The sequence below is a fragment of the Panulirus ornatus genome, chromosome 16 (genome assembly GCF_036320965.1).
Source record: "Panulirus ornatus isolate Po-2019 chromosome 16, ASM3632096v1, whole genome shotgun sequence".
In the NCBI taxonomy this organism is placed as follows: domain Eukaryota; kingdom Metazoa; phylum Arthropoda; class Malacostraca; order Decapoda; family Palinuridae; genus Panulirus; species Panulirus ornatus.
The window spans coordinates 46230779-46257807 of NC_092239.1; the positions used below are offsets into that span (position 1 = coordinate 46230779).

At 41.1% G+C, this 27029-nt stretch overlaps 1 protein-coding gene across 1 annotated transcript in view; it reads right to left on the reverse strand.

The window, feature by feature from the left end:
- LOC139753928 (ionotropic receptor 21a-like) overlaps positions 1-24361 on the reverse strand; it is a 150800-nt gene extending 126439 nt beyond the window's left edge. The window contains exon 1 of the mRNA XM_071670886.1: positions 24323-24361. Within this exon, the coding sequence (XP_071526987.1) occupies positions 24323-24361 (39 nt within the window). The remainder of the gene's footprint in view (positions 1-24322) is intronic.
- Positions 24362-27029: the final 2668 nt, after the last annotated feature.

Consider the following 27029-nt stretch of genomic DNA (forward strand, 5'->3'; position numbering starts at 1 on the left):
TGGTAAACAGAGAGAAGATAAAGAAAGCATTGTGGACGATGAAAGCCAGCAAGGCGGCGGGTTTGGATGGTATTGCAGTGGATTTATCAAAAAAGTGGGTGACTGCATTGTTGACTGGTTGGTGAATATATCCAATGTATGTATGACTCATGGTGAAGTGCATGAGGAATGGCGGGATACATGCACAGTGCCAGTGTGCAAAGGCAAAGGGGATAAAAGTGAGTGTTCAAATTAAAGAGATATAAGTTTGTTGAGTATTCCTGGGAAATTATACGGGAGGCTATTTTTTGAGAGGGTGAAGACATGTACAGATCATCAGATTGGGGAAGAGCAGTGTGGTTTCAGAAGTGGTAGAGGATGTGTGGATCAACTGTATGTGTCTGTGAGTAAAATAAGAAAAAAAAATGGATTTCCATGCAGCATTTACCGATCTGGAGAAGGTATAGGATAGAGTTGATAGAGATGCTCTGTGGAAGGTATTAAGGGCATATGGTGTGGGAGGCAAGTTGTTAGAAGCAGTGAAAAGTTTTTATCGAGGATGTAAGGCATGTGTACGAGTAGGAAGAGTGGAAAGTGATTGTTCTAAGTGAATGTCGGTTTGTGATAGGGGTGCATAATATCTCCATTGTTGTTTAATTTTCTTATAGATGGGGTTGTTAGGGAGGTGAATGGAAGAATTTTGGAGAGAGGGGCAAGTATGCACTCTATTGTGAATGAGAGGGCTTGAAAAGTGAGTCAGTTGTTGTTCGCTGATGATACATCGCTGGTGGCTGATTCGGGTAAGAAACTGCGAAAGCTGGTGACTGAGCTTGTTAGAGTGTGTGAAAGAAAAAAGCTGAGAGTAAATGTGAATAAGAGCAAGGTTATTAGGTACAGTAGGGTTGAGGGACAAGTTAATTGACAAGTTAATTGACAAGTTAATCAACAAGTTAATTGACAAATTAATTGACAAGTTAATTAACAAGTTTGAATTAAGACAAACTCAAGGCAGTGAAGTATTTTAGATATTTGGGAGTGGATTTAGCCGCGTATGGAACCATGGAATCGGAAGTGAGTCACAATGTGGGGGAGGGGGCGAAGGTTCTGAAAGCGTTGAAGAATGGGAGGAAGGAGAACATTATCTCGGAAGGCAAAAATGGGTAAGTTTGAAGGAACAGTGGTTCCATGAACGTTATACAGTTTCAAGGAGTGGTCTATAGATAGGGTTGTGCAAATGTGGGTGGATGTGCTGGAAATGAGATGTTTCAGGACGGTAAGTGGTGTGAGGTGGTTTGATCGAGTAAGTAATGAAAGGGTAAGAAAAATGTGTGATGATAAGAGGAGCGTGGCTGATAGAGCAGAAGAGGGTGAATTGAACTCGTTTAGTCACCTGGAGGTAATAAGTGAGGAAAGATTGACAAATAGGATATATGTGTCAGAGGTGGAGGGAACGTGGAGAAGTGGGAGACCAAAATGGAGGTGGACGATAGGAGTGAAAAAGATTTTGAGCGATCGGGGCTTGAACATGCAGGAAGGTGAAAGGTGTGCAAGGAATAGAGTGAATTAGAACGATGTGGTATACCGGGGTCGACGTGCTGTCAATGGATTGAACCAGGGCATGTGAATCGTCTGGGGTAAACCATGGAAAGTTCTGTGGGGCCTGGATGTGGAAAGGGAGCTGTGGCTAGGACGGAAGGCAAGGACGCCATTTGGTAAACATGTTTACCAAATGGCGTCCTATATATATATATATATATATATATATTTTTTTTTTTTATATACTATTCGCCATTTCCCTCCTCAGCGAGGTAGCGTTAAGAACAGAGGACTGGCCCTCTGAGGGAATATCCTCACCCGGCCCCATTCTCTGTTCCTTCCTTTGAAAAAAAAAAAAAAAACGAGAGGGGAGGATTTCCAGCCTCCCCGCTCCCTTTCCTCTTTAGTCGCCTTCTACGACACGCAGGGAATACGTGGGAAGTATTCTTTCTCCCCTATCCCCAGGGATAAATATATATATATATATATATATATATATATATATATATATATATATATATATATATATATATATATATATATATATATATATATATATATATATATATATATATATATATATTTATTTATTTTATATATATATATATATATATATATATATATATATATATATTTATTTATTTTATATATATATATATATATATATATATATATATATATATATATATATATATATATATATATATATATATATATATATATATATATTTATTTATTTTATTTCGTACTATTCGCCATTTCCCACGTCAGCGAGTTAGCGTTAAGAACAGAGGAATGGGCCTTTGAGGGAACATCCTCACCTGGCCCCCTTCTCTGTTCCTTCTTTTGGAAAATTGAAAAAAACGAGAGGGGAGGATTTCCAGCCAACCGCTCCCTCCCCTTTTAGTCGCCTTCTACGACACGCAGGGAATACGTGGGAAGTATTCTTTCTCCCCTATCCCCAGGGATATATATATATATATATATATATATATATATATATATATATATATATATATATATATATATATATATATATTTATATATATATATATATTGCTACGAACTCAATACTTATTCGGGCAAGGTCGCCAGTAACATATATTTGTTACAAATACTACACTGATCCTTGTCTTTGCAAGGACGTTAGATTTGTTATGTTGCACAACTCAGGATAACACTATCTTAACGTTATCGGATCAAAACAAACACGAGGGTTAAATCTACATATAATACAAGAAATAAGAATACAAGATGACAAGAAATTGATCGGGTACAAACACCTTCGTTAACACTTGACATTCAATATTCCACATTCTACATTCCAGGTAAGATTTCAAACCAGGGGATCGCTTTCCTTTGACAAGTTGACTGTAAAAGCATGACACAAGACATTCGTTGGGCAAAGCTAAACCTAAGGCGACAAAGTAAACATCTTACAAACTAGGGCAGCGGTGGCTACGGGGTTCGAGACAGGGAAAGCCTACAATACCTTACTGGGCTCGGGACTGTTGAAGGAATCGACTCCCAGACGACCGTCTGAGCCTTTTAAGTAAAGGACCAGCAAGGCAGGAACAGCTAGCCACGCCTTGACCCGCCACTCGATAGGTCGGAATGACACAGTTGCCCTTGATAGGTCAAAACACTGAATTGTCACGCCCTAATCCCAACGTGACTGGCTGCAGAAGGCCTAAGGTCCGACCCTCATCTTGCATGAGTTCAAACTCCTTTGTTTCCTTGATCACGACAGCAACGAATGTACGAGATGACACACCACGCATCTGGCCCCACGCCTTGACCTGACGCTACTGATAAGGGTTTGGGTGCTGGAGAACCGGTAAACATCTGCTTCAGAACAGGATTACTAAGACAAATAACTCGGCCAGGGAAGTGAGGTCCGAGCTGGTAGCAGCAACATCCTACACAAAGACACACCATACATATATACGAACATGTGGGCACATCACCATGTCCGTAACAATATATACATATATATATATATATATATATATATATATATATATATATATATATATATATATATATATATATATATATATATATATATATATATATATATATATATATATATATTTTTTTTTTTTTTTTTTTGCTTTGTCGCTGTCTCCAACGTTTGCGAGTTCGCGCAAGGAAACAGACGAAAGAAATGGCCCAACCCACCCCCATACACATGTATATACATACGTCCACACACGCAAATATACATACCTACACAGCTTTCCATGGTTTACCCCAAACGCTTCACATGCCCTGATTCAGTCCACTGACTGCGCGTCAACTCCGGTATACCACATCGATCCAATTCACTCTATTCCTTGCCCTCCTTTCACCCTCCTGCATGTTCAGGCCCCGATCACACAAAATCTTTTTCACTCCATCTTTCCACCTCCAATTTGGTCTCCCACTTCTCCTCGTTCCCTCCACCTCCGACACATATATCCTCTTGGTCAATCTTTCCTCACTCATTCTCTCCATGTGCCCAAACCATTTCAAAACACCCTCTTCTGCTCTCTCAACCACGCTCTTTTTATTTCCACACATCTCTCTTACCCTTACGTTACTTACTCGATCAAACCACCTCACACCACACATTGTCCTCAAACATCTCATTCCAGCACATCCATCCTCCTGCGCACAACTCTATCCATAGCCCACGCCTCGCAACCATACAACATTGTTGGAACCACTATTCCTTCAAACATACCCATTTTTGCTTTCCGAGATAATGTTCTCGACTTCCACACATTCTTTAAGGCTCCCAGGATTTTCGCCCCCTCCCCCACCCTATGATCCACTTCCGCTTCCATGGTTCCATCCGCTGCCAGATCCACTCCCAGATATCTAAAACACTTTACTTCGTCCAGTTTTTCTCCATTCAAACTTACCTCCCAATTGACTTGACCCTCAACCCTACTGTACCTAATAACCTTGCTCTTATTCACATTTACTCTTAACTTTCTTCTTCACACACTTTACCAAACTCAGTCACCAGCTTCTGCAGTTTCTCACATGAATCAGCCACCAGCGCTGTATCATCAGCGAACAACAACTGACTCACTTCCCAAGCTCTCTCATCCCCAACAGACTTCATACTTGCCCCTCTTTCCAAAACTCTTGCATTCACCTCCCTAACAACCCCTATCCATAAACAAATTAAACAACCATGGAGACATCACACACCCCTGCCGCAAACCTACATTCACTGAGAACCGATCACTTTCCTCTCTTCCTACACGTACACATGCCTTACATCCTCGATAAAAACTTTTCACTGCTTCTAACAACTTGCCTCCCACACCATATATTCTTAATACCTTCCACAGAGCATCTCTATCAACTCTATCATATGCCTTCTCCAGATCCATAAATGCTACATACAAATCCATTTGCTTTTCTAAGTATTTCTCACATACATTCTTCAAAGCAAACACCTGATCCACACATCCTCTACCACTTCTGAAACCACACTGCTCTTCCCCAATCTGATGCTCTGTACATGCCTTCACCCTCTCAATCAATACCCTCCCATATAATTTACCAGGAATACTCAACAAACTTATACCTCTGTAATTTGAGCACTCACTCTTATCCCCTTTGCCTTTGTACAATGGCACTATGCACGCATGCCGCCAATCCTCAGGCACCTCACCATGAGTCATACATACATTAAATAACCTTACCAACCAGTCAATAATACAGTCACCCCCTTTTTTAATAAATTCCACTGCAATACCATCCAAACCTGCTGCCTTGCCGGCTTTCATCTTCCGCAAAGCTTTTACTACCTCTTCTCTGTTTACCAAATCATTTTCCGTAACCCTCTCACTTTGCACACCACCTCGACCAAAACACCCTATATCTGCCACTCTATCAACAAACACATTCAACAAACCTTCAAAATACTCCCTCCATCTCCTTCTCACATCATCACTACTTGTTATCACCTCCCCATTTGCGCCCTTCACTGAAGGTTCCATTTGCTCCCTTGTCTTACGCACTTTGTTTACCTCCTTCCAGAACATCTTTTTATTCTCCCTATAATTGAATGTTACTCTCTCACCCCAACTCTCATTTGCCCTCTTTTTCACCCCTTGCACCTTTCTCTTGACCTCCTGTCTCTTTCTTTTATACATCTCCCACTCAATTGCATTTTTTCTCTGCAAAAATCGTCCAAATGCCTCTCTCTTCTCTTTCACTAATAATCTTACTTCTTCATCCCACCACTGAATGTTGGCGTGAAGAGGGTGGTGAGAGTAAGTGAGCTTGGGAAGGAGACTTGTGTGAGGAAGTACCAGGTGAGACTGAGTACAGAATGGTAAAAGGTGAGAACAATGGAAGTAAGGGGAGTGGGGGAGGAATGGGATGTATTTAGGGAATCAGTGATGGATTGCGCAAAAGATGCTTGTGGCATGAGAAGAGTGGGAGGTGGGTTGATATATATATATATATATATATATATATATATATATATATATATATATATATATATATATATATATATATATATATATATATATAAATTTTTTTTTTTTTCATACTATTCGCCATTTCCCGCATTAGCGAGGTAGCGTTGAGAACAGAGGACTGGGCCCTTGAGGGAATATCCTCCCCTGGGCCCCTTCTCTGTTCCCTCTTTTGGAAAAAAAAAAAAAAAAAAAAAAGTGAGAGGGGAGGATTTCCAGCCCCCCTCTCCCTCCCCTTTTAGTCGCCTTCTACGACACGCAGGGAATACGTGGGAAGTATTCTTTCTCCCCTATCCCCAGGGATATATATATAAATATATAAATATATATATATATATATATATATATATATATATATATATAAATATTTTCTTTCTTTCAAACTATTCGCCATTTCCCGCGTTAGCGAGTTAGCGTTAAGAACAGAGAACTGGGCCTTTGAGGGAATATCCTCACCTGGCCCCCTTCTCTGTTCCTTCTTTTGGAAAAAAAAAAAAAAAACCAAGAGGATAGGATTTCCAGCCCCCCGCTCCTTCCCCTTTTAGTCGCCTTCTACGACAGGCAGGGAATACGTAGGAAGTAGTCTTTCTCCCCTATCCCCAGGGATGATATATATATATATATATATATATATATATATATATATATATATATATATATATATATATATATATATATATATATATATATATATATATATATATATATATTATCTCTGGGGATAGGGGATTAAGAATACTTCCCACGTATTCCCTGCGTGTCGTAGAAGGCGACTAAAAGGGGAGGGAGCGGGGGGCTGGAAATCCTCCCCTCTCGTTTTTTTTTTTAATTTTCCAAAAGAAGGAACAGAGGGGGCCAGGTGAGGATATTCCAAAAAAGGCCCAGTCCTCTCTTCTTAACGCTACCTCGCTAACGCGGGAAATGGCGAATAGTTTAAAAAAAAAAAAATATATATATATATATATATATATATATATATATATATTTTTTTTTTTTTTTTTTTGCTTTGTCGCTGTCTCCAGCGTTTGCGAGGTACCGCAAGGAAACAGACGAAAAAAAAAATATATATATATATATATATATATATATATATATATATATATATATATATATATACGAAGGAACAGAGATAAACCATGGAAAGCTGTGTAGGTATGTATATTTGCGTGCGTGTGTGGACGTATATATATACATGTGTATGGGGGTGGGTTGGGCCATTTCTTTCGTCTGTTTCCTTGCGCTACCTCGCAAACGCAGGAGACAGCGAAAAAAAAAAAAAAAAAAAAAAGAAATATCTATATATATATATATATATATATATATAAATATATATATAAATATATATAAATAAATAAATATAAATAAATAAATACATATAAATAAATATATATATATATATATATATATATATATATATATATATATATATATATATATATATATATATATATATATATATATATATATATATATATATATATAAATATATATATACATATATATAAATATATATATATATATAAATAAATACATATATATATATATATATATATATATATATATATATATATATATATATATATATATATATATTTCTTTTTTTTTTTTGTTTTTTCGCTGTCTCCTGCGTTTGCGAGGTAGCGCAAGGAAACAGACGAAAGAAATGGCCCAACCCACCCCCATACACATGTATATATATACGTCCACACACGCACGCAAATATACATACCTACACAGCTTTCCATGGTTTATCCCAGACGCTTCACATGCCTTGATTCAATCCACTGACAGCAAGTCAACCCCGGTATACCACATCGCTCCAATTCACTCTATTCCTTGCCCTCCTTTCACCCTCCTGCATGTTCAGGCCCCGATCACACAAAATCTTTTTCACTCCATCTTTCCACCTCCAATTTGGTCTCCCTCTTCTCCTCGTTCCCTCCACCTCCGACACATATATCCTCTTGGTCAATCTTTCCTCACTCATTCTCTCCATGTGACCAAACCATTTCAAAACACCCTCTTCTGCTCTCTCAACCACGCTCTTTTTATTTCCACACATCTCTCTTACCCTTACGTTACTTACTCGATCAAACCACCTCACACCACATATAGTCCTCAAACATCTCATTTCCAGCAAATCCATCCTCCTGCACACAACTCTACCCATAGTCCACGCCTCGCAAACATACGAAATTGTTGGAACCACTATTCCTTCAATCATACCCATTTTTGCTTTCCGAGATAATGTTCTCGACTTCCACACATTCTTCAAGGCTCCCAGAATTTTCACCCCCTCCCCCACCCTATGATCCACTTCCGCTTCTATGTTTCCATCCGCTGCCAGATCCACTCCCAGATATCTAAAACACTTCACTTCCTCCAGTTTTTCTCCATTCAAACTCACCTCCCAATTGACTTGACCCACAACCCTACTGTACCTAATAATCTTGTTGAGTATTCCTGGTAAATTATATGGGAGGGTATTGATTGAGAGGGTGAAAGCATGTACAGAGCATCAGATTGGGGAAGAGCAGTGTGGTTTCAGAAGTGGTAGAGGATGTGTGAATCAGGTGTTTGCTTTGAAGAATGTATGTGAGAAATACTTAGAAAAGCAAATGGATTTGTATGTAGCATTTATGGATCTGGAGAAGGCAAATGATAGAGTTGATAGAGATGCTCTGTGGAAGGTATTAAGAATATATTGTGTGGGAGGAAAGTGTTTAAAAGCAGTGAAAAGTCTTTATCGAGGATGTAAGGCATGTGTACGTGTAGGAAGAGAGGAAAGTGATTGGTTCTCAGTGAATGTAGGTTTGCGGCATGGGTGTGTGATGTCTCCATGGTTGTTTAATTTGTTTATGGATGGGTTGTTAGGGAGGTATATGCAAGACTTTTGGAAAAAGGGGCAATTATGAAGTCTGTTGGGGAAGAGAGAGCTTGGGAAGTGAGTCATTTTTTGTTCCCTGATGATACAGCACTGGTGGCTGATTCATGAGAGAAAATGCAGAAGCTGGTGACTGAGTTTGGTAAAGTGTGTGGAAGAAGAAAGTTAAGAGTAAATGTGAATAAGAGCAAGGTTATTAGGTACAGTAGGGTTGAGGGTCAAGTCAATTGGGAGATGAGTTTGAATGGAGAAAAACTGGAGGAAGTGAAGTGTTTTAGATATCTGGGAGAGGATCTGGCAGCGAATGGAACCATGGAAGCGGAAGTGGATCATAGGGTGGGGGAGGGGGTGAAAATTCTGGGGGCCTTGAAGAATGTGTGGAAGTCGAGAACATTATCACGGAAAGCAAAAATGGGTATGTTTGAAGGAATAGTGGTTCCAACAATGTTGTATGGTTGCGAGGCGTGGGCTATGGATGGAGTTGTGCGCAGGAGGATGGATGTGCTGGAAATGAGATGTTTGAGGACAATGTGTGGTGTGAGGTGGTTTGATCGAGTAAGTAACGTAAGGGTATTGACGTTTGTGTGAATAAATTGTACATTTCCTTTTCCATAGCCAGAGGTTGAACCATTATGTGACGTTCATTTTTTCATTCATTTCAAGCTAAAGGTTTGTTTTCTAAATTGTTTCTTACATTTTTCATATGTATATATATGTATGTGTGTGTGTGTGTGTGTGTGTGTGTGTGTGTGCGTGTGTGTGTGTGTGTGTTTGTGTGTGTGTATGTATATATATATGTATATTATCCCTGGGGATAGGGGTGAAAGAATACTTCCCACGTATTCCTCGCGTGTCGTAGAAAGCGACTAGAGGGGACGGGAGCGGGGGGCCGTAAATCCTCCCCTCCTTGTATTAACTTTCTAAAATGGGAAACAGAAGAAGGAGTCACGCGGGGAGTGCTCATCCTCCTCGAAGGCTCAGAGTGGGGTGCCTAAATGTGTGTGGATGTAACCAAGATGTGAAAAAAGAAGAGATAGGTAGTATGTTTGAGGAAAGGAACCTGGATGTTTTGGCTCTGAGTGAAACGAAGCTCAAGGGTAAAGGGGAAGAGTGGTTTGGAAATGTCTGGGGAGTGAAGTCAGGGGTTAGTGAGAGGACAAGAGCAAGGGAAGGAGTAGCAATACTCCTGAAACAGGAGTTGTGGGAGTATGTGATAGAATGTAAGAAAGTAAATTCTCGATTAATAATGGTAAAATTGAAAGTTGATGGAGAGAGGTGGGTGATTATTGGTGCATATGCACCTGGGCATGAGAAGAAAGATCATGAGAGGCAAGTGTTTTGGGAGCAGCTAAATGAGTGTGTTAGCGGTTTTGATGCACGAGACCGGGTTATAGTGATGGGTGATTTGAATGCAAAGGTGAGTAATGTGGCAGTTGAGGGAATAATTGGTATGCATGGGGTGTTCAGTGTTGTAAATGGAAATGTTGAAGAGCTTGTAGATTTATGTGCTGAAAAAGGACTGATGATTGGGAATACCTGTTTTAAAAAGCGAGATATACATAAGTATACTTATGTAAGTAGGAGAGATGGCCAGAGAGCGTTATTGGATTACGTGTTAATTGACAGGCGTGCGAAAGAGAGACTTTTGGATGTCAATGTGCTGAGAGGTGCAACTGGAGGGATGTCTGATCATTATCTTGTGGAGGCTAAGGTGAAGATTAGTATGGGTTCTCAGAAAAGAAGAGTGAATGTTGGGGTGAAGAAGGTCGTGAGAGTAAGTGAGCTTGGGAAGGAGACCTGTGTGAAGAAGTATCAGGAGAGACTGTGTACAGAATGGAAAAAGGTGAAAACAATGGAAGTAAGGGGAGTGGGGGAGGAATGGGATGTATTTAGGGAATCAGTGATGGATTGCGCAAAAGATGCTTGTGGCATGAGAAGAGTGGGAGGTGGGCTGTTTAGAAAGGGTAGTGAGTGGTGGGATGAAGAAGTAAGAGTATTAGTGAAAGAGAAGAGAGAGGCATTTGGACGATTTTTGCAGGGAAAAAATGCAATTGAGTGGGAGAAGTATAAAAGAAAGAGACAGGAGGTCAAGAGAAAGGTGCAAGAGGTGAAAAAAAGGGCAAATGAGAGTTGGGGTGAGAGACTATCAGTAAATTTTAGGGAGAATAAAAAGATGTTCTGGAAGGAGGTAAATAGGGTGCGCAAGACAAGGGAGCAAATGGGAACTTCAGTGAAGGGCGTAAATGGGGAGGTGATAACAAGTAGTGGTGATGTGAGAAGGAGATGGAATGAGTATTTTGAAGGTTTGTTGAATGTGTCTGATGACAGAGTGGCAGATATAGGGTGTTTGGGTCGAGGTGGTGTGCAAAGTGAGAGGGTTAGGGAAAATGATTTGGTAAACAGAGAAGAGGTAGTAAAAGCTTTGCGGAAGATGAAAGCCGGCAAGGCAGCAGGTTTGGATGGTATTGCAGTGGAATTTATTAAAAAAGGGGGTGACTGTATTGTTGACTGGTTGGTAAGGTTATTTAGTGTATGTATGACTCATGGTGAGGTGCCTGAGGATTGACGGAATGCGTGCATAGTGCCATTGTACAAAGGCAAAGGGGATAAGAGTGAGTGCTCAAATTACAGAGGTATAAGTTTCTTGAGTATTCCTGGTAAATTATATGGGAGGGTATTGATTGAGAGGGTGAAGGCATGTACAGAGCATCAGATTGGGGAAGAGCAGTGTGGTTTCAGAAGTGGTAGAGGATGTGTGGATCAGGTGTTTGCTTTGAAGAATGTATGTGAGAAATACTTAGAAAAGCAAATGGATTTGTATGTAGTATTTATGGATCTGGAGAAGGCATATGATAGAGTTGATAGAGATGCTCTGTGGAAGGTATTAAGAATATATGGTGTGGGAGGCAAGTTGTTAGAAGCAGTGAAAAGTTTTTATCGAGGATGTAAGGCATGTGTACGTGTAGGAAGAGAGGAAAGTGATTGGTTCTCAGTGAATGTAGGTTTGCGGCAGGGGTGTGTGATGTCTCCATGGTTGTTTAATTTGTTTATGGATGGGGTTGTTAGGGAGGTAAATGCAGGAGTCTTGGAAAGAGGGGCAAGTATGAAGTCTGTTGTGGATGAGAGAGCTTGGGAAGTGAGTCAGTTGTTGTTCGCTGATGATATATATATATATATATATATATATATATATATATATATATATATATATATATATATATATATATATATATATATATATATATATATATATATATATATATATATATATATATATATATATATATATATATATATATATATATATATATATATATACATATATATACATATATATATATTCCAACCATACAACATTGTTGGAACCACTATTCCTTCAAACATACCCATTTTTGCTTTCCGAGATAATGTTCTCGACTTCCACACATTCTTCAAGGCTCCCAGAATTTTCACCCCCTCCCCCACCCTATGATCCACTTCCGCTTCCATGTTTCCATCCGCTGCCAGATCCACTCCCAGATATCTAAGACACTTCAGTTCCTCCAGTTTTTCTCCATTCAAACTCACCTCCCAATTGACTTGACCCACAACCCTACTGTACCTAATAACCTTGCTCTTATTCACATTTACTCTCAACTTTCTTCTTCCACACACTTCACCAAACTCAGTCACCAGCTTCTGCAGTTTCTCACATGAATCAGCCACCAGCGCTGTATCATCAGCGAACAACTGACTCACTTCCCAAGCTCTCTCATCCCCAACAAACTTCATACTTGCCCCTCTTTCCAAAACTCTTGCATTCACCTCCCTAACAACCCCATCCATAAACAAATTAAACAACTATGGAGACATCACACATCCCCGCCGCAAACCTACATTCACTGAGAACCAATCACTTTCCTCTCTTCCTACATGTACATAAGCCTAACATCCTCGATAAAAACTTTTCACTGCTTCTAACAACTTGCCTCCCACATCATATATTCTTAATACCTTCCACAGAGCATCTCTATCAACTCTATCATACGCCTTCTCCAGATCCATAAATGCTACATAAAAATCCATTTGCTTTTCTAAGTATTTCTCACATACATTCTTCAAAGCAAACACCTTATCCACACATCCTCTACCACTTCTGAAACCACACTGCTCTTTCCCAATATGATTCTCTGTACATGCCTTCACCCTTTTAATCAATACCCTCTCATATAATTTACCAGGAATACTCAACAAACTTATACCTCTGGAATTTGAGCACTCACTCTTATCCCCTTTGCCTTTGTACAATGGCACTATGCACGCATTCCGCCAATCCTCAGGCACCTCACCATGAGTCATACATACATTAAATAACCTTACCTACCAGTCAATAATACAGTCACCCCCTTTTTAAGTAAATTCCACTGCAATACCATCCAAACCTGCTGCCTTGCCGGCTTTCATCTTCCGCAAAGCTTTTACTACCTCTTCTCTGTTTACCAAATCATTTTCCCTAACCCTCTCACTCTGCACACCACCTCGACCAAAACACCCTATATCTGCCACTCTATCATCAAACACATTCAACAAACCTTCAAAATACTCACTCCATCTCCTTCTCACATCACCACTACTTGTTATCACCTCCTCATTTGCGCCCTTCACTGAAGTTTCCATTTGCTGCCTTGTCTTTCGCACTTTATTTACCTCCTTCCAGAACATCTTTTTATTCTCCCTAAAATTTAATGATACTCTCTCACCCCAACTCTCATTTGCCCTCTGTTTCACCTCTTGCACCTTTCTCTTGACCTCCTGTCTCTCTCTTTTATACATCTCCCACTCTATTTCATTTTTTCCCTGCAAAAATCGTCCATATACCTCTCTCTTCTCTTTCACTAATAATCTTACTTCTTCATCCCACCACTCACTACCCTTTCTAATCAACCCACCTCCCACTCTTCTCATGCCAGAAGCATCTTTTGCGCAATCCATCACTGATTCGCTAAATACATCCCATTCCTCCCCCACTCCCCTTACTTCCATTGTTCTCACTTTTTTCCATTCTGTACTCAGTCTCTCCTGGTACTTCCTCACACAAGTCTCCTTCCCAAAATCACTTACTCTCACCACCCTCTTCACCCCAACAATCACTCTTCTCTGAAAACCCATACAAATTTTCACCTTAACCTCAACAAGATAATGATCAGACATCCCTCCAGTTGCACCTCTCAGCACATTAACATCCAAAAGTATCTCTTTCGCGCGCCTGTCAATATATATATATATATATATATATATATATATATATATATATATATATATATATATATATATATATATATATATATATATATATATATATATATATATATATATATTTGTATACAGACATATACATATATACACATGTATATATTTCATACTGTTTGCCCTTATTCATTCCCATCGCTACCCCGCCACATATAAAATGACAGCCCCCTCCCCCAGCATATGCGCGAGGTAGCGCCAGGAGGAACAACAAAGGCCACATTCGTTCACACTCAGTCTCTAGTTGCCATATATAATGCACCGAAACCACAGCTCCCTTTCCACATCCAGGCCCCAAAAAACTTCCCGAATTTTAACCCGGACGTTTAACATGCCCTGGTTCGATCCGTTGACAGCACGTCGACCCCGGTATATAACATCGTTCCAATTCACTCTTTCCCTTGCACCTTTCTCATGCCACAAGCATCTTTTGCGAAAGCCATCACTGCTTCCCTAAATACATCCCATTCCTCCCCCACTCCCCTTACGTCAATTTCTTTCACCTTTTTCCATTCTGCACTCAATCTCTCTTGGTACTTCCTCACGCAATTTTCTTTTCCAATATCACTTATTCTCACCAGTCTTTTCACCCCAACATTCTCTCTTGTTTTCTGAAAATCTCTACATATCTTCACCTCCGCCATCACAACATAATGATCTGACTTACCTATAGTTGCCCCTCTCTGCACATCAGCATCCAAAAGTCTCCCTTTCACGCGCCGATCAATTAACACATAATCCAATAACTCTCTCTGGCCATCTCTCCTACTTACATACGTATACTTTATATATATATATATATATATATATATATATATATATATATATATATATATATATATATATATATATATATATATATATATATATATATATATATATATATATGTATATATATATAAATATATATATATATATATATATATATATATATATATATATATATATATATATATATATATATATATATATATATATATATATATATATATATATATATATATATATATATATATATATATATATATATATATATATATATATATATATATATATATATATATATATATATATATATATATATATGTATGTATATAGGCATATGGTAGAGTTGATAGAGATGCCTGTGGAAGGTATTAAGAATATATGGTGTGGGAGGCAAGTTGTTAGAAGCAGTGAAAAGTTTTTATCGATGATGTAAGGCATGTGTACGTGTAGGAAGAGAGGAAAGTGATTGGTTCTCAGTGAATGTAGGTTTGCGGCAGGGGTGTGTGATGTCTCCATGGTTGTTTAATTTGTTTATGGACGGGGTTGTTAGGGAGGTGAATGCAAGAGTTTTGGAAAGAGGGGCAAGTATGAAGTCTGTTGGGGATGAGAGAGCTTGGGAAGTGAGTCAGTTGTTGTTCGCTGATGATACAGCACTGGTGGCTGATTCATGTGAGAAACTGCAGAAGCTGGTGACTGAGTTTGGTAAACTGTGTGAAAGAAGAAAGTTAAGAGTAAATGTGAATAAGAGCAAGGTTATTAGGTACAGTAGGGTTGAGGGTCAATTCAATTGGGAGGTGAGTTTGAATGGAGAAAAACTGGAGGAAGTGAAGTGTTTTAGATATCTGGGAGTGGATCTGGCAGCGGATGGAACCATGGAAGCGGAAGTGGATCATAGGGTGGGGGAGGGGGCGAGAATTCTGGGAGCCTTGAAGAATGTGTGGAAGTCGAGAACATTATCTCGGAAAGCAAAAATGGGTATGTTTGAAGGAATAGTGGTTCCAATAATGTTGTATGGTTGCTAGTCGTGGGCTATGGATAGAGTTGTGCGCAGGAGGATGGATGTGCTGGAAATGAGATGTTTGAGGACAATGTGTGGTGTGAGGTGGTTTGATCGAGTAAGTAACGTAAGGGTGAGAGAGATGTGTGGAAATAAAAAGAGCGTGGTTGAGAGAGCAGAAGAGGGTGTTTTGAAATGTTTGGGCACATGGAGAGAATGAGTGAGGAAAGATTGACCGAGAGGATATATATGTAGGAGGTGGAGGGAACGAGGAGAAGAGGGAGACCAAATTGGAGGTGGAAAGATGGAGTGAAAAAGATTTTGTGTGATCGGGGCCTGAACATGCAGGAGGGTGAAAGGAGGGCAAGGAATAGAGTGAATTGGAGCGATGTGGTATACCGGGGTTGACGTGCTGTCAGTGGATTGAATCGGGGCATGTAAAGCGTCTGGGGTAAACCATGGAAAGCTATGTAGGTATGTATATTTACGTGTGTGGACGTATGTATATACATGTGTATGGGGGTGGGTTGGGCCATTTGTTTCGTCTGTTTCCTTGCGCTACCTCGCAAACGCGGGAGACAGCGACAAAAAAAAAAAAAATATATATACATATATATATATATATATATATTTATATATATATATATATATATATATATATATATATATATATATATATATATATATATATATATATATATATATATATATATATATATATATATATATGTTGTAAATGAAAATGGTGAAGAGGTTGTAGATTTATGTGCTGAAAAAGGACTGATGACTGGGAATACGTGGTTTAAAAAGCGAGATATACATAAGTATACTTATGTAAGTAGGAGAGATGGCCAGAGCGCGTTATTGGATTACGTGCTAATTGACAGGCGCGCGAAAGAGAGACTTTTGGATGTTAATGTGCTGAGAGGTGCAACTGGAGGGATGTCTGATCATTATCTTGTGGAGGCTAAGGTGAAGATTTGTATGGGTTTTCAGAAAAGAAGAGTGAATGTTGGGGTGAAGAGGGTGGTGAGAGTAAGTGAGCTTAGGAAGGAGACTTGTGTGAGGAAGTACCAGGAGAGACTGAGTACAGAATGGAAAAAGGTGAGAACAATGGAAGTATTTAGGGAATCAGTGATGGATTGCGCAAAAGATGCTCTTGGCATGAGAAGAGTGGGAGATGGGTTGATTAGAAAGGGTAGTGAGTGGTAGGATGAAGAAGTAAGAGTATTAGTGAAAGAGAAGAGAGAGGCATTTGGACGATTTTTGCAGGGAAAAAATGCAATTGAGTGGGAGATGTATAAAAGAAAGAGACAGGAGGTCAAGAGAAAGGTGCAAGAGGTGACAAAAAGGGCAAATGAGAGTTGGGGTGAGAGAGTATCATTAGATTTTAGGGAGAATGAAAAGATGTTCTGGAAGGAGGTAAATAAAGTGCGTAAGACAAGGGAGCAAATGGGAACTTCAGTGAAGGGCGCAAATGGGGAGGTGATAACAAGTAGTGGTGATGTGAGAAGGAGATGGAGTGAGTATTTTGAAGGTTTGTTGAATGTGTTTGATGATAGAGTGGCAGATATAGGGTGTTTTGGTCGAGGTGGTGTGCAAAGTGAGAGGGTTAGGGAAAATGATTTGGTAAACAGAGAAGAGGTAGTAAAAGCTTTGCGGAAGATGAAAGCCGGCAAGGCAGCAGGTTTGGATGGTATTGCAGTGGATTTTATTAAAAAAGGGGGTGACTTTATTGTTGACTGGTTGGTAAGGTTATTTAATGTATGTATGACTCATGGTGAGGTGCCTGAGGATTGGCGGAATGCGTGCATAGTGCCATTGTACAAAGGCAAAGGGGATAAGAGTGAGTGCTCAAATTACAGAGGTATAAGTTTGTTGAGTATTCCTGGTAAATTATATGGGAGGGTATTGATTGAGAGGGTGAGGGCAAGTGCAGAGCATCAGATTGGGGAAGAGCAGTGTGGTTTCAGAAGTGGTAGAGGATGTGTGGATCAGGTGTTTGCTTTGAAGAATGTATGTGAGAAATACTTAGAAAAGCAAATGGATTTGTATGTAGCATTTATGGATCTGGAGAAGGCATATGATAGAGTTGATAGAGATGCTCTGTGGAAGGTATTAAGAATATATGGTGTGGGAGGCAAGTTGTTAGAAGCAGTGAAAAGTTTTTATCGAGGATGTAAGGCATGTGTACGTGTAAGAAGAGAGGAAAGTGATTGTTTCTCACTGAATGTAGGTTTGCGGCAGGGGTGTGTGATGTCTCCATGGTTGTTTAATTTGTTTATGGATGGGGTTGTTAGGGAGGTGAATGCAAGAGTTTTGGAAAGAGGGGCAAGTATAAAGTCTGTTGGGGATGAAAGAGCTTGGGAAGTGAGTCAGTTGTTGTTCGCTGATGATACAGCGCTGGTGGCTGATTCATGTGAGAAACTGCAGAAGCTGGTGACTGAGTTTGGTAAAGTGTGTGAAAGAAGAAAGTTAAGAGTAAATGTGAATATGATCAAGGTTATTAGGTACAGTAGGGTTGAGGGTCAAGTCAATTGGGAGGTGAGTTTGAATGGATAAAAACTGGAGGAAGTGAAGTGTTTTAGATATCTGGGAGTGGATCTGGCAGCGGAAGTGGATCATAGGGTGGTGGAGGGGGCGAAAATTCTGGGAGCCTTGAAGAATGTGTGGAAGTCGAGAACATTATCTCGGAAAGCAAAAATGTGTATGTTTGAAGGAATAGTGGTTCCAACAATGTTTTATGGTTGCGAGGCGTGGGCTATGGATAGAGTGGTGCGCAGGAGGATCGATGTGCTGGAAATGAGATGTTTGAGGACAATGTGTGGTGTGAGGTGGTTTGATCGAGTAAGTAATGTAAGGGAAAGAGAGATGTGTGGAAATAAAAAGAGCGTGGTTGAGAGAGCAGAAGAGGGTGTTTTGAAATGGTTTGGGCATATGGAAAGAATGAGTGAGGAAAGATTGACCAAGAGGATATATGTGTCGGAGGTGGAGGGAACGAGGAGAAGAGGGAGACCAAATTGGAGGTGGAGAGATGAAGTGAAAAAGATTATGTGTGATCGGGGCCTGAACATGCAGGAGGGTGAAAGGAGGGCAAGGAATAGAGTGAATTGGAGCGATGTGGTATACCGGGTTGACGTGCTGTCAGTGGATTGAATCAAGGCATGTGAAGCGTCTGGGGTAAACCATGGAAAGCTGTGTAGGTATGTATATTTGCGTGTGTGGACGTATGTATATACATGTGTATGGGGTGGGTTGTGCCATTTCTTTCGTCTGTTTCCTTGCGCTACCTCGCAAACGCGGGAGACAGCGACAAAGCAAAAAAAAAAAAAAAAAAAAAAAAAAAAATATATATATATATATATATATATATATATATATATATATATATATATATATATATATATATATATATATATATATATATATATATATATATATATATATGTATATATATATATATATATATATATATATATATATATATATATCTTTTTAAACTTTGTATTCCCAATCACCTGTCCTTTTTCAGCACACAAATCTACAATCTCTTCACCATTTTCATTTACCACACTGAACACCCCATGTACACCAATTATACCCTCAATTGCCGAATTATTCACCTTTGCATTCAAGGCACCCATCGCCACAACCCGATCTCGTGCATCAAAACTGCTAACACTTTCATTTGCCCATTTGCCCATACACTCACATATACATCCACATACAAATACATACATAGACATTTACATGTGTATACACATGTGCATATTCTTACTTCCTTGCCTTCATCCATTCCCGCCCAGTAGAAGGAGCATTGTTTGCTCCTCTTTCAACCAGTTAGTGCCAGGAAAACAGACAAAATAAAAAAAGGCCACATTCGTCCACATTTTGTCTCTAGTAGTCATGTATAATGCACCGAAACCACAGCTATCTATCCACATATAGGCCCCACAGACCTTTCCATGGTTTACCCAAATATTTCAAATGACGTGGCTGTCCAGTGACAGAACGTCTACCCCCGTTATCGTTCCAATTCACTTTATAACTTCTACACCCTTCATCCTCCTGCTTCTTCAAGTCCCGATCGCTCAAAATCTTTTTCACTCCATCCTGCCCTCTCCAATATGGTCTCCCGCTTCTCTTTGTTCCTTCCATCTCTGACACATACATCTTCTTTGTCAATCTCTCCTCACTCATTCTCTCCATATGTCCAAACCATCACAACACACCCTTTTCTACTCTCTCAACCACACTCTATTTATTTCCACACATCTCTCGTACCTTTTCATTACTTACTGAATCAAACTACCTCACACCACACATTGTCCTCAAACATTTCATTTTCAACACAACCACCTTCTTTCGTACAACCCTATCCATAGCCCATGCCTCGCAACCATATAGCATTATTGGGACTGCTATTCCTTCAAACATGCCCATTTTTGCTCTTCGAGATAACGTCCTCTCCTTCTACATCCTTCTTCATCGCTCCCAAAACCTTCAACCCCTCCCCCACCCTGTGACTCACTTCCGCTTCCATGGTTCCATTTCCAGCTATGTCCACTCCCAGATATCTAAAACGCACTACTTCCTCCAATTTTTCTTCATTGAAACTTACATCCCTATCAACTTGTCCCTCAACCCTACTGAGCCTAATAACCTTGCTCTTATTTACATTTACTCTCAATTTTTCCTTTCACACACATTTTCTAACTCAGTCATCAACTTCTGCAATTTTCCCACAAATCATCTACCAGCGCTGTATCATCAATGAACAACAACTGACACATCCCAGGCCCTTTCGTCCCTTATCGACTACATAATCGCCCCTCTCTGCAAGACTCTTGCATTTACCTCCCTAACCACCCCAACCATAAACAAATTGAACAAACATGGGGACATCACGCACTTCTACCGCAAACCAACCTTCAATGGGAACCAATCCTTTTCCTATCTTCTTGCTCGCACAAATGCCTTACATCCTTGGTAAAGCTATTCACTGCCTCTATCAGCTTACCTTCCACACCACACACTCGTAAGACCTTCCACAAGACATCTCTTTCAACTCTATGATATGCCTTCTACAGAGTCATAAATGCAACATACAATCCATCTGTTTTCCAAGTATTTCTCGAACATATTCCTCAAAGCAAACATCTGATCCACACATCCTCTCCACTTCTGAAACCACACTGATCTTTCCCAGTCTGATGCTCTGTACATTCTTTCACTCTCTCAAGCAATACCCTCCCATATAATTTTCCAGGAATACTCAACAAATTTCTGTCTCTGTTGTTTGAACACTCATCTTTCTCCCCTTACCTTTGTACGATAAAACTATGCACGCATTCCGCCAATCTTCATGCACTTCACAATGATCCATACATACTTTGAAAAGGCTTACCAAACAATCAACAACACAGTCACCCCCTTTCTAATAAACTTCACTCCAATACAATCCAAACCGCCGTCTTGCCGAAGTTCATCTTCTTCAAGGCTTTCACTGCCTCTTCTCTCTTAATCAAACAATTCTCTGTCACCCTCTCGCTTAGCACACCACCCCGACCAAAACATCATATGTCTGCTACTCTATCATTAAACACACCAAAGAACCGTCAAAAAACTCACTCCTTCTTCTCACTATAACACTGCCTCTTACTGCTTCCCCCTTGCCCCTTCACGGATGTTCCCATTTGTTCTCTTGTCTTACACATGTTGTTCACCTCCCTCCAAAACATCATTTTATTCTCCCTAAAAGATTAATGGTACTCTCTCACCTCAGCTCTCATTTGCTCTCTCTTTCAACCCTTGCAACTTCTCTTGACCTCCTGCCGCTTCCTTTTCTACTTCTCTCAGTCATTTGCACTCCTTCCTTGTAAGTATCGTCCAAAAGCCTTTCTTTTCTCTTTCCATAACAGCTTCTTCATCCCACCACTCATTACGCTATATAATCTGCCCACCTCCTACCTTTCTCATGCTGCATGCATCTTTTGCACATGCCATAACTGCTTCACTAAATACACACCATTCATCACCCACTCCCCTCACTTCATTTGCTCTCACCTTTTACCAATCTTCACTCAGTCTCTCCTGGTACTTCCTTACACAAGTCTCCTTTCCAAGCTTCTTTTCTCTTCCTTTTTGAAAACCTCTATAAATCTCCACCTTCGCCTCCACAAGATAGTGATCAGACATCCCTCCAGCTGCCCTTCTCAGCACTATGACACCCAAAAGTCTCTCTTTTACACACCTATCAATTTACACGTAATCCAATAATGCCCTTTGACTATCTCTCCTACTCACATACGTATACTGATTTATATCTCTCTTTCTAAACCAGTTATTCCCAATCACCAGTCTTTTTTCAACCCACAAATCCACAAGCTCTGCACCATTGCCGTTCACAACATCTACACCAATCATATCCTCAATTGCCACATTACTCACCTTCGCATTCAAATTACCCATCACCATTACCCGGTCTCGTGTATCAAAGCTGCTGACATCCTCACTCGGCTGCTCCCAAAGTTCTTGCCTATGATGATCTTTCTTCTCATGACCAGGTACATAAGCACCAATAATTACCTATCTGTCTCCATCCACTTTCACTTTCACCCACATAAATCTGGAATTTATTTTCTTACACTCTATCACACACTTCCACAACTACTTCAGGAGTAGTGTTACTCCTTCCTTGGCACTTGCCCTCTCACCTACCCCTGACTTTACTCCTAAGATTCTTCAAACTATTCTTCGTTTTCCTCGGAGCTTGACCATCCAGGTTTCTTTCCTCAAACATACTACCTGCCTCTCTATTCTTATCATCTTGGTTACATCCACACGCATTCAGACACCCCAATCTTAGCCTTCGTGGAGGATGAGCACTCCCCGCTTGGGGTGGTGAATATACTTATTGAATAGCTTTTGAGTTTTATTCTTTTAGCGTTTCGGCTCGCGAATTGCTTTATTCATATAAACAGAGTAAGATACTAAGGTACAAGTCTATACATTCCCGCAAGAGTGTATTACCTCGCCAGACGCCGCTCCGCGTTCGCTATCCTCGACTGACTGTTTCTCATTCCTCTGCCGTGTCCCCTGCTTTCTGAGACTGCCACATCTGCAGCTGGTCTGGCCCAAAGTATAAAGCCCTGAAGACTATTTGATATTTCATCCATGCATATATTGGCAGTTTCCACAGTTTTCCTTATTTGCTTGTTAAATCCTTCATGAATTATATTCATCTCTTCCCACTTTGCTAAGTGTCCGTACTTGTCTATGTGAAAAACAAACATATATGATGTCCTGTGATGACTTATATCAGTCTCTCTTCGTTGATCCTTTTACCAATACCTCGCCTTGTTTCAACATAGTAAGTGGCCGGACATCCACAGCATGTGACAATGTAGCAACGTTTATCACCATCTTCATTAAGTATTTATGCACATCCGAACTTACAATCAATCTAGAATTTACTTCTTTACGCTGTCTCAGACACAACTCCTGCTTAAGGATTTATGCTACTCCTTTATATATTGTCCTATCATGAATACTCGAATTTACTCCAATGACATTTGCAAACCATTCTTCCCCTTTACTCTTGAGCTTTGTTTTACTCAGAGGCAGAACATTTTGGTTTCTTTCCTCAAACATACCACCAAATGAATGAAGTATAGACGTTGCTTGAAAGAAAGTTAGTACAACGTTCAAAGCAGTGAGAGATCGTTTGCGTCAATTTGGAGTAGAGTTATTGTCAAAATGGTGTTTTAGCTCACAACGACGAAAACATGGCAAAGATTTTATATGATTTTTCGCATTTGTATTGTGATGTGTCTTATTAGAAATGAGGACCTACTTGTGTACAAAGTGTTTTTCTGTCATTCTTCAGTACCCCGTCTGTACTCACACCAACATACATGGAGCAGTTACAATGCATCTCCGTGCCGTAAACTCTATCTCACGCTACCCCTACAGCCATCCTGTGCCCCGTGATTTTTTTACTGTGGATTTCATGAGGGTATGCGCGTGCAGTGATGGTGTTTGTGCTTTTTCGGGAGTGTAGTGTCACTGCAAGAGGTGTTGTGTTGTGTGTATTATGTTTCCTTCTCGAGTAACACTGAGGTAGCCTCGCTAGACGCTAGCCTCTCCACCACCCATCACGCGCACGTACACACACACACACACACACACACACACACACGCTGACTGTTCTTTTTATCAACTTACTGTTGTAACTTCTTACTGTTGCCTGTGTTAATCTGTACAACCAGCACGAGCTGTTGAGGCGATGGTTTATATTAGAAATAAACATAGTGCACAAATATGCCTCGCGGTAAACACCGTCAACAGCAGCAAGCTGCTACCTGTCTCCCACGACTCCTAACGTACTTCATCCCCTTGTGCTTCCCACTCCTCTTCACCTCCCATCACGCACCTCGTTTCGATCATAAGGCAGATGGAACAACGGGGCAGGGAAGATGAACAACAGCGCAGAAAAGATTGACAACAGCGCAGAGAAGATGAACAGCAGCGCAGGGAAGATGAACAGCAGCGCAGGGAAGATGAACAGCAGCACAGGAAAGATGAAATGCAAAGACGGGAGGACGAAGCTCAACGTCATGAAGAAGACACAGCTCACTTCGAGTCTCTCCTCTCGAGACTTCTGCCACCTCAGGCACAGGTTTCATCTCCCTTGACTATTTCTCCTCTCTGCAGGATATAGTGACGACGTGCCGCTCCTATTTGGCCGCAAGACGCGCAGCTTCAACCCTGTGGGCTCCCTCAACAGCAGTGAAGGCCATGTCACAGTACAAGAACGAGAAGAAGGCCCACAATGCAATGACTAGTTTCCCGCTTAGCGCCCTTTGGAACAGCAGCGGGTAAGCAGCACGGGTCGCAGTCATGCCCAGCTGCTGAGGTAGTGTGCAACAGTTGTGGCCGTAAGGACCACTGGTCTCATATGGTACGGTGCCCTGCCAAGCACACGCAGTGTAAGGTGTGCAATCGTATAGGCCATGATGATAAGTAATGTGTTCAAAATAAACCCAAGGGACAGCGAAGGCAGCATAAGAAGTCTTCCACAAGTGGGGCGTGCACACACTCCCCTGGTCAGACACAACAGCGCCCGAGCCATATCAAACGGATGATCTCATCCTGGCGGCCCAGGACTGACTTTCCTCAGCCTATCTGCTTCGTCATCATCCATGGTACTGTGTCATCTCGCTTACGGATGATTCCTAACACTGGAGCTGATGCTACTGTCGTAAGCCTACAACATTTGCAACGTCTGGGACTCTCCCAGCGCAACCTCGAACTGTACCTTAAGGCTAGACGCTTCACAATTGACGATTCTGAGATGGCTCCAGCATTAGTAATTTTCCAAGCGGATAATACCTTTGGAAAAGGTCGTTCTATGCTTGGATCGACGCGCACGATGGCGGTCCGACTCCTCTGTTGTCATACAAACACTGCCACGAGTTAGCTATCATATCCAAGGAGTTTCCTAAGCCCATCCTCGAGGTGAAGCACGTCAACAGGTTTCTCGCAGTGAGCAGTGACAATCCTGCCGTCTCATCACCTTCCTCTACATCACCACAGCTCCTTCTCACTAGCGAGCTGTCTCCTTCACCTACTCAAAAATATTTCCTAAGAGAATTCAGCGACATGCTAGTGTCAAAGGACGCGTTATGGGCCACACGACTAAAGCCGATGATAGGCTCCCATGTGAGGATTCACCTGAGGGAAGATGCGAAACCCTTCGCCATCCATATCCCTCGGCTGATTCCCCTTGCTTTTTGTGAGTCAGTGAAACAAGAGCTGGTGATAACCCGCCTCCATGGTGCCACTCCTCGTATCCGTTGCCAAGAACAAGGGGGGAGTTAGGACCACCACCGATCTGTCCAAGTTAGATAGCCAGGTGTCACGTACAACGCCTCTCTCACGCCCTTTGCAGCAAATCGCAGCGTAGACCCGAAGGTGCACTTCTTTACAACGATTGACTCTCTATGTGGCTACTGGCAGATCGAGCTCGCCGAGGAGGACCAGCCAGTGATAACATTCATCAATCCATGCGGACGCTTCAGACATCGCTACGGAAAACGCCTTCTGTCTCCGAGGTGATATCGCTCCATAAGGTATGAGGAATTATGTGAAAGTCATCAATGACATTCTGTTATACGACGAAGACTACTTCACTCACCTCCGCCGCATCCACGACGTCTCTCCAGGTGCCAGAAGCACGGAATCACTCTCAACGCCAACAAATTTATTCCCACCGAATCTTCAGTATCCTTTTGTGGTTATGCCTTCTCAAGGAAAGGCATAACAGTCGATCCTGAGAAGATCCGTGTCATCAAGGGCACCACAACTCCTGCCAACCTGACTGACCTTCGATCCTTCATGGGACTCGTCAACCAATTCGCAGAATTTTCTCTTGACATTTCCACAGCTGCACAGCCACTTCGCCCCCTGATGAACCCCAAGAGGATTTTTCTTTGCACCCCAGACCATGACGAAGCGTTCCAGCAAGTGAGAGGGACCCTGTCAAGTCCGCCCGTCCTCGCTACGTTTAACCCATCCATGCCCAATGTCCTGCAGACTAATGCTTCCCGCTTGTATGGTATTTGATATGCTCTGCAGTAGACCATGGTGGGGGGAATTTCCGACTCGTTTAGTGTGGCTCCAGATTCTTGACCAACGCAGAAACACGCTATGCCATGTCGAAGTGCAGGTTTTGCTTCATCGGCCTGCAACACTTCGAGTTAGTCGCAGACCATCGCCCACTCGTACCGATCCTTAACCACTGCACGCTGGATGCGATTGAACACCCTCGTCTCCAGCGCCTGAAGGACAAGTTCTCAGCATACCTCTTCACAGCAGTGTAGCACGCGGGTAAGCAAGCAGCTCTGTATCCTAGATGCTTTGTCCCTCTCTCCTGTAAGCTGTCACATCCCAAAGGACGAAGCGTTGAGCACAGAAACCGATGTCTCCATCAGGACCGTCGTTACTTTACGTGGCCACACAGTCCCTTACCAGTCCCCAGCGTCACAGTTTTTACTGTCGACAAGGCAATGGAGGATCTATGGACCGCGGCTCA